The 12,327-nt window shown below is 41.5% G+C and overlaps 1 protein-coding gene across 14 annotated transcripts in view; it reads right to left on the bottom strand.

Annotated features, from left to right (window-relative positions):
• The window catches only part of DYSF (dysferlin), a gene marked incomplete at both ends in the record, with an annotated part of 231,285 nt that overhangs the window by 18,518 nt on the left and 200,440 nt on the right, over positions 1–12,327 (bottom strand). For all 14 annotated transcript variants that reach the window (XM_080711955.1, XM_080711953.1, XM_080711959.1 and 11 more), the window contains 3 exons: positions 2,329–2,420; positions 3,914–4,069; positions 4,361–4,489. In XM_080711955.1, the coding sequence (XP_080568081.1) occupies positions 2,329–2,420; positions 3,914–4,069; positions 4,361–4,489 (377 nt within the window). The remainder of the gene's footprint in view (positions 1–2,328; positions 2,421–3,913; positions 4,070–4,360; positions 4,490–12,327) is intronic.

The following is a 12,327-nucleotide window of genomic DNA, read 5'->3' as shown; positions in this document are numbered from 1 at the left end:
ACCATAAAGTGGACCATCCAAACACAGGGGGCTGTGGGGGCAGCTAAAGGAGGCAGCATCTGCCACACCCAGGAGGAGTGGGGAGAGGCTCAGAGGGAGCTCTGGATCTCCTGAAAAGCACACACAAAGAACCAAGTGACTTGAAACATCTGCCACCCAGAGTGTCCAGACAACAAGGCAGCCGGCACAGGGACCGAACCCCTCCCTAACACAAGCTCCCCGAGTCCCTCAGCATCTGGCAGGGCAAGAGGACAGGCAGCACCCACACACTGCACTCAGCTAACCCAAGACCCCGGGAAGGGGGCAGTACTACCCTAGAGCCTTCAGGGTGCTCACGGGTCCTCACAGATGGGCACTCCACCTTCAACCCTGAGGCTAAGGGTCTGTGACTTTTTAAAGTGTCTCAGTTTTAGGGATCGGAGCCTGCCGAGGGGTTAGGCTGGTGCTGGGGCCTCTGAGGCCAGGATGGGAGCCTGCCAAGGGGTTAGGCCGGTGCTGGGGCCAATGGCCAGCATCGGAGCCTGCCGTGAGGCAAGGCCGCTACTGGGGCCTCCGAGGCCGGGATCAGAGCCAGCTGAGGGGTTAGGCTGGTGTCGGGGCCAGCGAGACCAGAATCGGGGCCTCCCATGAGGCAAGGCCACTGCTTGAGCCAGCGAGGTCTAGATCAGTCCACCAGGTAGCCAGGCCACTACTGGGGCCGTCAAGAGTGGGATCGGTACTTGCAATATGGTATGCACAGAGAAATATCGCAGAAAATAAAAATCAGATGCTCCCCCTAATCAGCAAAAACTAGGAGGAAAGGGGCAACAGGAAGAGGTCGAGCTATAAAAAGGGCACTATAGTGAATCAACTAAGGTGACCAATCAGAGGGTATGGAATAGGGGAGGATGGAGCCTCTTTAAAACACAGGAGGTACATAAACAAATATATCAAAGTTAATCACCAGACAAGCATGGGATCGAGGGAGGGGGAGGGAATGGGATGGGGACTGGATGAGGGCTAATTCGATGATGTGTGCTTGTATATCCTCTCAAGTCTTGTATTCCAATGTGATATATGATTACAATGCACCAATTAAAAAATAATAATAAAAAAATAAAGTGTCTCAGTTTTACAGTGGAAAGGAAATTAACCTGCCCACTGCCATGTCCACTAAGGAAAGGGGGAAGGTCAGCCAGAGGATCAGTGGGCACTGGCAGCCAACAAAGTTGCTCCTGCTGTGAGCTAAGGGAGGCTCAAAGCACCAGGTATGCCGGCTTTGAACTGTGATTTGGGGAAGATGGGGCATGACAGTGGAAGAGATGCCTTTCTCTTCTCACTCCCAGACGTGCCCTGGGCACATCCATGCATATACTCCCCCCCCACACACACACACACTGCAGAATAGACCCATCCACTGCCCACTACTGCTGGCTGATGGCCCTGTACCAAACACTGGAGCTCACCAGAGCTCTGCTCTATCGCCCTCCATCTTCCTACCATTGATGGTGGCTCGTTGCTGACCAGGACTGTGAAAACTGCATTTTCCCAGGCTGACTGGGTCCAGACAGACACCGGTTTATGTACTCAATATGTTACTTGACAATATCAGAATAGGCGGCTTCTGAAGGCACTTGAAAAATAGCCACCAGCCTCCCCCAACCCAAACAAGCTCACAACCAATCAGTGATGCAGGCTCCCACGCCATGTGCATTGGTTCTTCCTTCTCTTGTTCTTTCATTCCTGAATCATTAGACTGTCTTGGTCAAATGTAGAGCCTTCCCTAGCTATCCACTACAGACACATGCAGGACATTAAAAGAGTAATTGCTTAATGCACCATGTTGTACTGGACTGGCTCTGGACACTACAAAGACATGAATAGAAAACTGGCGAATTACTAAGAGAGTCTAGGATGAGGTTACTAGTAATGCCCCAATGTCAATTTCCTCATTTGGGCAAGTGTACCATGTTAGGTAAGATGTTAACAGTGGGGAAAGCTGGGTTAAGGGTTTATGAGAATTCCATGCTATCTATGTAACTTTTCCGTAAGCCTAAAATTATTTCAAAGAAAAAGTTTATGTAAAAAAAATGAGTTAACAAATGCATCTTCTGAGCTTTCGTGTAGATTTTTTATTTTAGAGGCAATTGTTTATCTGTTTAACTAGGAGCATCTTCCAGGACTCAAGTTTTTGGCACATAAAGAAGGGCTAGCTGAGGCTACACCCTTGAATGTGCAAGATTTAGGAAAGAAATTTAGGGCTGACCAATGGCAGCCACATCTGCCCGCTAGATTGTGGATTATCCAGACTGGCTTCTCCACCCCAAGACCAAACGGCTCCCTGCTTACTTTCCAAACACAGGCTCCAGGGTGCAGGGGATGTAGTTATCCTGGTCAGTCACTGATTTCTTCCCTATGGAGATCTTGATGTAAGGATCGCACTGGAGGAGGATACAGAAACTCATGAGATCACTGTCCACTCTCTTTGGGCCTTCTTAAGTCTCCAGTCTCCCAGTGGGATGAGGGTCCAGCCATTTGGAAGCTCGGATGTGGATAGTGTACTGCCAGGCCAGGGGTCCCAGCCTGAACACCACGTGGCCCCCCATCTGGGTTTCCAGCCTCAGCTGCAGTCAGGTGAGTGGGACGCCCAATCCCTGTATACTCTTGATCCACTGCTGCACTGGAACAGGCAAGTGGGGGCTGGGCCCCTACCCTTGGACACACAATATACTGGAACCACATGGAACTAGGTCAGGCTGGAGTTCCTGTGACCTCTGCTCGAGCAGATGGAAAGGGAGAAAGATGTCCCACTTTGTCCACCTAGGCTGACCCAGGCCGGTGTCCTGGATGCCACCTACAAGCAGCAGCAGACTTCAGCCATCCTCCAGGAGCAGCTGCAGCCAGGGAGGGCCCAGGGTGAGTCTGGCATTGAGAATGCTTGAAGGATATGGGCCAGCCTGTTAGCCATGTCCTGGAGGCCATCTGCAGTGCCAAGGCTCAGGGCTATGCCATTCTTCCCTGGGATCATATGACCTCTCAGCCCTAAGGGCTGAGGAAGTGGAGTGCCAAGCCCCTACTCACGCCTCAGCGATGTGCGCTGAGCCTGAATCCAACTTAGAAGACAGGACAGGACCCTAGCCTTGTATCACTAAACTCCAACTGTCCCCTCTGCTTTCTTCTTTCTCTTTCCAGCTTTTCTCTGCCCCCTACCCTGCGGTCTCCCTGGACTCCTCCCTCCTTCCAATCTCTGTCTTCCATCTCTGGCCAGGACTAGGGTGAGACAGCCCAGACTCTTGCCTCAGGCACAAAACTCAAGGGAGGGCCCCAAAACTCAGTAATCAAGATAAATACTTCATTGCAGTATTTTAAGAAATGAAAATCAGTGCCAAAAGTCCATGATGAACAAAATATCAAAATTTTAAATAAAGGCAGGACAAGTATTCCTGGTTCTCCTTTGCCTCTGACTCCATCATGACCAGACATAGCCGTTACTAATCCTGTTCCTCCCCTCCTTCACCCCTTCCCAACCACCACCCAAGCCCTACAAAGTCCAGTCCCAACCAACATCTTGTTATACACGTGAATTAAGCAATCTCCTTTCAAGCTTTTGTCTATCCTTTTGACCATTCTTAAAACACTACTTTCTTCTCCCTCCTAGCCTATGAACACACCATCTGCGCTAATGAGTCCTGTTCCTTCCTGGAAGTCTTTCCCATTTACCAAAGTCTTATATTGACTTTTCCTTTCTCAAATCTCCTAGGGCATTTGGACCTTGCTAAACTCCATCCAGTTACATCTCGAGTCTGTGTGGGTTTATCCGGTTGCCCCCAGCGGCTTACTGTGACTCCCTGGGGCAGAGACCGTGCACAGCTTCCACAGGCCATTTGCAACCCAACTTTTATTTGGGGGGAACTTGGGGCTCTAAGAATATTACCTTCCCATTGGGGTCCTTGGGCTGCAGACCAAATGCACGGACAATGTAGATACGGACCAAGCACTCTTGGGGCCCCTGTGCAGCCAGCTGGTGAAACTGTCTTGGGGGCATGGGGATGGCTGGGTCTTCCGGGAGGGGATAAATTTTGAAGAGGCCCTAAAAAGGATGAAAGGTTAACTTTCATTTTTAACAGTGTCACCAACACCTTAACCTCTATGACCATTACTCTCACCTCTCTATAAGAGTCACCGCCATGGAGATCATTCAGCCCAGAGCCATCCCATTGTCACTGTCTGATCCTCTTATCAGCAGCCTCACACCCTCCTCCACCCCACATGGTCACCAGTATCAGCACCAAGGTCACCATTGTGGTTCTAGCCCTTCCGCTCCCCCTTAGGGCTGCAGCGCCACAGTCCTAGGCTAGGCAGGGTGTCTTCAAGGACTCACTTTAAATTCCCCAATGACAGATGGATCTTCTGTCTCCTCCTGAGTCTTGCCCCGGTAGAGCTTGAAGGTGTTACAAAAGTCACACAGGCCCCCGAAAGCCTCCACATTCTCCAGTTGTGTGTCGTAGACCTGTCACGTGCGGGGATGAGAAAGGGATCAGGAACAAGTGAAGGAGCAGAGGGACCGCAAAGGAAGAGGAAGCGGGAAAAAGGGGGGAGAGGAAGGGGAGAGTGAAGAGAGAAGGACCCGAGAAGAAGAAAGGGAGTGGAGAAGACCAAAAATGAATAAAGGAAAAAAGGCAAACAGAGGATTAGAGCGGTAAGAGAGGAGAGAGAGAAAAGAGAACAAAGGCAAGTATGGAAAGAAAACTCCAGGAGAAAAGAACAAGAAGGAAGACATTTGTCAGTCTATGAGGAGTTTTCTGGTTAAGCAAATACTCTAGGTGCCACTGAACTACATCCCCAGCCCTTTTTATTTTTTATTTTGAGGTCTCACTAAGTTGCCCAAGCTGGCCTTTAACTTGCAATCCTCCTGCCTTGGCCTCCCAAATAGCTGGGATTACAGATGAGCACCACTGTGCCTTACCCAGATGAAACTCTGAAACATTAAATCCAGTTCTAAACAAATATTTTTCTGGAATTTTTATTAGACTCTCATTAAAATTAATTTTAGAGAAGGGAACTGATATCTCTATAGTATTAACTTTTTATCCAAGGATATAATAAATTTACTTAAGACATTTTTATTATTTATTTATTATTTAAACCTTTATTATTTATTATTTAATATGTCTATAGTTTACTCTTAGTTGCAATAAATTTTTTAGTGCTGTGAATGTGAATATTTCTTCCACTTAACTTAGATTTTCTAAATAGTTGCTGCTATCTTACTGGGTTTTTCTGATGGCTCTAACTTTTCCATTGGTTTCCTTCATGGGTTCTAACTAATCAGTCACACATGATAAAAATGATCATTTTGTCTACTTTCTAAAATGAATGAGTTCTTTTGTTGACATGGAAATGGTTAGACTCCACGGAGCAGTGTTACATGATAATGGTGAGTCTTTTACTGTCTCTGTCAAAAGGGATGCCTGCGGCTTCCTCCCAGTATCTGAGCTTACGCGGAGTCACAGAGCCAGAGGCCTTCGGTACTCTCTAGACAATAAACTATGGGCCCTCTCCCCAGGCAAACGTACTTAGGAATACTGAGAAATACAGATACAATATCTGGAGGTGAAGAGATCTTTTAGGCGCTGGCTGTTGGTTTGAGAGATATTCTAATATTAAGAAAACTCTTTTTACTTACAATATGTTACTGATTCCTATGAGCCACCAGTAGACACTGAATTTTACCAAATACTTTTCTGTGCCTATTGAAAGGGCCTTAATTTTGCCTATCGATACAATGATTATTAATGACTTCCTAATGTTGAACTCTCCATATTCTTGTAATAAAGTCCACCGTCTCTCATGACTTAATATTTTAATATGTGGTTAGATTCCATTTGGTATTATTTATTTACGATCCTGCACATATATTCAACTCATAATTAAGATTTGCATGTATGGGTGGCCTTTATCAGATTTTGGTGGTAAGGTAATTCTAGCTCTATAAAAATCAAGGTTCCCTACTTTTTAACTCATTTTCTGCTATGGAATGGTATATGTATCCTGGGAATTACTTATTCTTTGAAATTTTAGGAAATTGCCTCCATATGCAGCTCTTACTTTGGTGGTAATTCTCTGATAATTCTCCTGTTTCTTTCGTAGCTTTCTGATGCTTCTTGAGACAGTTCTGATATTTCTCTTTTCCTTTTAGTTAGCCCATTTCAAAAAGATTTTCAAAACTATTAGTATAAAAATATACAGCCGTCTCTCAGAATCTGCAGAGCATCTCAGCAGATAAAAGAATCTACAAATGCAGATTATATAAAATTATACTATTCCTTATATAAAATTGTATAGTATTTCCATATAACCTCTGCGTATCTTCCAGTATACTTTACATCATCTCTGGATTACTTGTAATACCAAAGCAATCTAAATGCTACATTGTTATGCTAAATTGATTAGGGAATAATGACAAGAAAAGTCTGTACATGTTCAGTACAGACATAATTTTTTCAAATATTTTCAGTACCAGTCTAGTTGAATTTGCATATGTAGAACCCACATATCCGGAGAGCCATCTGTACTTAGAATTTTCCCAAAGTGTCTTAACTCTCATTTATAGTTGTTATGACTCTATTTTCATTGTGGATTTCAGAATGGTTTTCTCTGTTCATCTAATTAGATTAGCTGAGGGTTACTTTAGTTGGTTTATTTTAAAGAATCAGTTCTCTGAAATTTCAATTCTATTTTTTTCTCTTTTCTAGTTCCTTAACTCTGCTTTTATATTTTCTTTATTCTTCTGTTTTATGAGTCTATTATTATTACTTGACTTCTTATGTTGAAGCTTTATCTAATTTCTCCTAAGATAATGACAATATTCACTGCTGTGGATTGCCTCTGCTTAACTGTCTTGGCACTGCCCCCATTTGTTTTCATAGATAATATTTTCATTGTCTTCGCATTCTGGAAGTGTAGTTTTATTTGATCCCAGACTTAGCAGCTTAGTGTTCATTATTTTATTTAGCATATGTTCTTAAGACTATAAATGTCCTCTGAATGCGTCTTTAACTGTAACTAGTAAGTTTTAATGTCTAGTATTGTGTCCTTGTTTCCTAGATATTTTACACTTTGTATTTTCATTTTTGCTCAAAACTGTCAAAAAAGACAGGCTTTCCATTATAATTTCCCAAGTATAAGAAGCTTTGTAGGCCTTTGGTCATACTAATTTCTAATTTTATAGCATTATAATGAAAAGTACTGCTTGTGATATCATCACCTCATAATTTATTAAGGTTTTCTTTGTGGCTGGTTTCATGGTCAAGTCTTGTAAACATCCCATGGGTGTAGTCTTTATGTTTAGGCTGCCACAGTCAATCAGACTTATAATTATGTCAGGTCTTCTATAGGCTCTTGTCCCCTCATATACACGACATGAACTAAAAGAAATTGGTTAAAATCTCCATCTACCTTTGTGTGCATTTATTGCTTCTTATATACCCTGTAATTTCTGCTTTGTAAATAAGGATGTGGTATTATTTAACATGTAGAGATTCTCATAATTGCCATGACTTGGACTAGTACTACTTAGCATCATAAAGTGCCATCCTTGGTATCATTCAAATATATAGACTGAAAACCCTTTCATAGAGTATTAATATTGTGATTTCTATTTTATTTACATGTGCCTGGCACAACCTTTCCCAATTTTTTATTCTTAATCTTTATAGATCTCTTTGTTTTAGAATTCAATTTGCTTTGAGATCTGATTTAACAAAGTGTTGGAATTTTGTTTTAAAATATAATCTAAATTTGTAGAAAGTGATTCATATTACTTATAGTGATATGACAGATATTTTTGGTCTTAGTTTTACATTTTTTTTTATATTTATTCATGTAATTTTCTAGTTTTATATTTTTAAATCTCTGACTGCATAGTGCCTGGTCTGTTTCGTTTCTCTTCTCTTCTCTTCTCTTCTCTTCTCTTCTCTTCTCTTCTCTTCTCTTCTCTTCTCTCTCTCTCTCTCTCTCTCTCTCTCTCTCTGTCTCTTCTCTCTCTCTCGTCTCTTCTCTCTGTCTCTTCTCTCTCTCTCTCTCTCTCTCTCTCTCTCTCTCTGTCTCTTCTGTCTCTTCTCTCTCTCTCCTCTCTCTCTCTCTCTCTCTCTCTGTCTCTTCTCTCTGTCTCTTCTCTCTCTCTCTCTCTCACTCTCTCTCTGTCTCTTCTCTCTGTCTCTTCTCTCTCTCCCTCTCTCTCTCTCTCTCCCTCCCTCTCTCTCTCTCCCTCTCTCTCTCTCTCTCTCTCTCTCTCTGTCTCTCTCTCTCTTCTCTCTGTCTCTCTTCTCTCTCTCTCTCTCTGTCTCTTCTCTCTCTCTCTTTCTCTTCTGTCTCTTCTCTCTCTCTCTCTTTCTCTCTCTTCTCTCCGTCTCTTCTCTCTGTCTGTCTGTCTGTCTGTCTGTCTGTCTGTCTCTCTCTCTCTCTCTCTCTCTCTCTCTCTCTCTCTCTCTCTCTTTCTTTGACTGCAAGGATGACCTGAACTACTTCATTTTAATTATAAATGCATATATATTGATAAAACGTAGAACTCTGTCTTTAGTGACAGTATTTGTGAGTGTGAGATATATAGAAATTATTAAATTTTATATTTCTCTTTCACCTCTCCATCACCCAGTTTTAGGCAATATTATGTTCCTTAATATTTACCTTTATATTATTTTCTTATGCTCCTATTATGGGTTTACCAAGTTAAAAAATCTTCCAACCCCATGTATTTTGTAATATGGCAATCAGTATCATTCTATCCCTCATCTTTTTCCTTCCTCTCCATCTAATTTTTGTCAGTTTCAGCATTTCCAAATTTTTAGTATATTCAGTGCATATCATATTATATGTAGTTTCTACACTGTCTTACTAACCTAACTCCTCTACTTGTTTTCTTTTGCGTCAGGTAAAAGAAGATCACAGCAGTCTTTTTGCTGTAGTTTTCCCAGTTATCAGATAGCTGCCCAAGTTTATCCCTTGAGAATTTCCTTAGTTACAGGCCCCAGGAGCTGCATTACCTTAATCTTCGAAGGTGCTCACCTGCCTGTCTGTAGGCTTTGTAGTTTCAAAGCAGCTTGGCTTAATAGAAATTTCCTGGTTCACTCTGCATTTCTTTGGATTTTGAATGTTATTGGGGAGAAACTGGAGCCATCTTGATTTATTTCCCATTTTTTAGGGGTATAAGGAGTTATGAACACCCAAAGAAATTTTTTTCTTTATTCCTGAAGTACAATAATTATTCTAGTATATGTCTCAGAGTTGACTAGTATAGGTTATTCTTTTTCCTCACATACAGTGGACCTTTCAAAATCTATATTCAAATATTATTTCATTTTAATGAAGTTTGACTAAATGATTATATGTTTGTTTTACATAACTGTTTTGGTTGTCTTCCTTAAAATTCCAATTATGCAAGTCGGGCGTGGTGGCGCACACTTGGAATCCCCACGCTGGGGAGGCGGAGACAGGAGGATCGCGCAGGTTCGAAACCAGCCTCGCTGGCTTAAGAGACCCTGTTTCCAAATTTAAAAAAAAATTATAAAATAGGTCTGGGAGTGTAGCCTGAGAAGGGTTTCATCCCCAGTACTACCAAAACAAAAAAAAGATTCCAATTATTCAAATACTGGGTCTTCTTTCTCTGACTTCAATATCTGCTATTTTCTCTTTATTTCCTTATAACTTCTTCTCCATATCTATTTCATTTGCTTTTTTTATCATTTATTTCCTCTATGACTCTTGTTTTTAATTTGTCATCTGTTCCCTCCAATTTTGTGTTTTCTCCTTTTTTTCTTTCCCCGAGCCCTCCCAGCTCAGAGGTCATCTCCACTCATCATCGCTTCGGTTTGTTCATTTATACTATTTGTTCTAACACTCCAATCCTACAAAGTTTGCAGCAGAACATTCCATCTCTTCTGCTACTTGGCAAACTTTTTTCCGGTAGGCATATATCCTCTTCTATTGGAAAGCTTCATCTCTATTTTCTCTTTTTTATAGAGCTTTTGAATGAATGCTGTGCCATTTCTTTTATTATTGCTTGTCACTGAATGAGTTAGATTTCCTAGATTAGCTGCTTCCTTTGTTCCCATCACAGAGGCAGGCTGTTTCCAGCCAATATGGCTCATCTGTGTGATTTTCATGAAACTCCACTTTGTTGGCTTCTCGAACCAAACCAGGTCTGGGAGGCTCTGTCATCAGCTTGAACCTCCTTTCAGAGCTCACACAGTTTTTGGAAGAGGAAGAGGAGGATTAACTTTCATATTTCATAGTGCAAGCTTACTTTTAAGAACAATATTTTACAACAATTTATTATTAATATTTTCAAGAACACACAAGAAAATAGGACTTCCATGTACCCATCACCTGCCTTAACTAATTATCAACATTCTTTCATTTAGAAATAAATTTTCACTGGGGCCTTTTGAGATCTGCTATCCCTGTGAGACGTCATCATCCTTGATGCATCTTCTCTTCATTTACTGCTCAGCGGCCTCTACCCAATCTCAGTTGTCCTTGGGCAGCCCTTACTTATATTTTGGAGTCTGCGGCTTTTATTTGTTTCCAACTTTTTTGAAAAATGGATTTTGTGGGTTTGAATGATTTCCAAGAGAAAAGAGAAAAATGCTGATTTATGCAGCCATGTTCATACTGGAAGTCCTAATAAAATACTTTTAAATTTCCAACTGGTTGGACTTTCTGTTTAACCTTTTGTTATTAACTTCTCATTTTATTGCATTTTAATATGTCTTGTAGGATTTCTACTTTGGATAACTTATTACTGAACTAATATTTGATCAAATTTTGTAAGCATTCTCTGAGCATTAGGAAAAATGAATTCTCTATTTTTAAACTCTTATTCTCTATCTTAAAGCTACAAATTTAGCCCTATGTAAAGCTGCAACTTTAACTTGATATAGCTTTAAAATGTTTACTTTGTTATACAGAGATTTTATTTTCTTGTTTACTGACTAGTCAAAAATAAGATAAATTGAAATCCCCACTTCAATTTAAAAGTACAATTGTCATATTGTACTTTTATTTGCCTGTGGCATTGGTTTATACATTCTTATCCATTTTTGCTTTAATTATTTTCTAAGCTTTGGGTGTCTTTTCATTGAGGTATATATTTCACTTACATAAAATCCTGTTTTCTTTTCTTTGCTCTTTACTTTAAATTCTGTTTCCCTTTTATATACACTTACCTTACTTTTTTGCCAAAATATCAGTTGCCAAAATATCTGTTTAGCCATCCTAAGTTATATTATGTTACATGTGTCTCATATAGATTGTATAACAAATTTCAATTTTTGATAGAGTCTAAGAGTCTGTTTCCCTTAAAAGGAAAATTTAAACCATTTTTGTTTATTAGAAAACTAATATGTTTTAAATGCTTTCTTGTTCATCTTTTGCTTTCTTCATTTTGCTACTATGAGTTGGTCCTTTCCCTTATGCTAGTTATTTCCAAAACATGTTTTTCTTTACTCATTGTATACTACATTATCTCCATTATGCTACAGGCTCCTCTTCAAAGACATGTGTTGTTGGTGATGGTTTTCTTTTATTTACTTATCCTTAAAGAACTAGTGGTCCTTCCAGATCTAGATTTTCCCCCAGAAATACTTTGAATGCCTTTTGCTCTGGATAGCCCATTTTCACTTGGAGGCTGCTGGAGACCTCCTCAGAGAGGTCAAGCTGGAGAGGGCTGGGTGCCAGCTCAGCATCCGGCATCCTAGGGAACAGGGGCCAGGGCCATGGGCCACCCTGGCAGCAGTCCTCATTCTTGTTTAGTTTGTCTCATTTTTTGGCAAAGCCATAGTACCACATGCCAGACCGAATGTGTTGAACCTTCTTCCTGGTACACAAATAGTTCTGTCTCTTTGCCCAACCTCACATACCCAACTGTGAAGTCAATGAAAAGTTAACTGTCTGAGGAGCCACTGCTGCCGCCTGATGTCTTATCCCTGAGCAGACAGGTCTCCAGGCACAATTTTCCAGGCAGCTCCAATGTATCAGAGACAACGCTCGCCACCCAGTCAAACTGCCCTCCAGAGACCCCACCATCTTCAAACCCAGAAGAATGAGCTGAAAGCCCAGGCTACCATATGGACTCAATCCTCACTATCCAGGATCCTTCTAGGAGCCCCCGAGGTCCTTCCCACCACTTGTTCTCTTCTGTCCAAGCCTGGGGAGATCGTGGAGCACAGAAGAATCTCCCCCACTTATATTCCAGGTGAAGCAAGTGAAAATACAGGACACTCAATATATTTAAGTTTCAGATAAATAAGACATAAGCTTTAAGCCAGGGGTGGTGGTGCATGTCTGCAA

This window comes from Muscardinus avellanarius (genome assembly GCF_963383645.1).
Source record: "Muscardinus avellanarius genome assembly, chromosome: 15".
NCBI classification, from domain to species: domain Eukaryota; kingdom Metazoa; phylum Chordata; class Mammalia; order Rodentia; family Gliridae; genus Muscardinus; species Muscardinus avellanarius.
The sequence above is the reverse complement of the archived record's forward strand: the minus strand, read 5'-3'. Positions and strand labels throughout refer to the sequence as shown.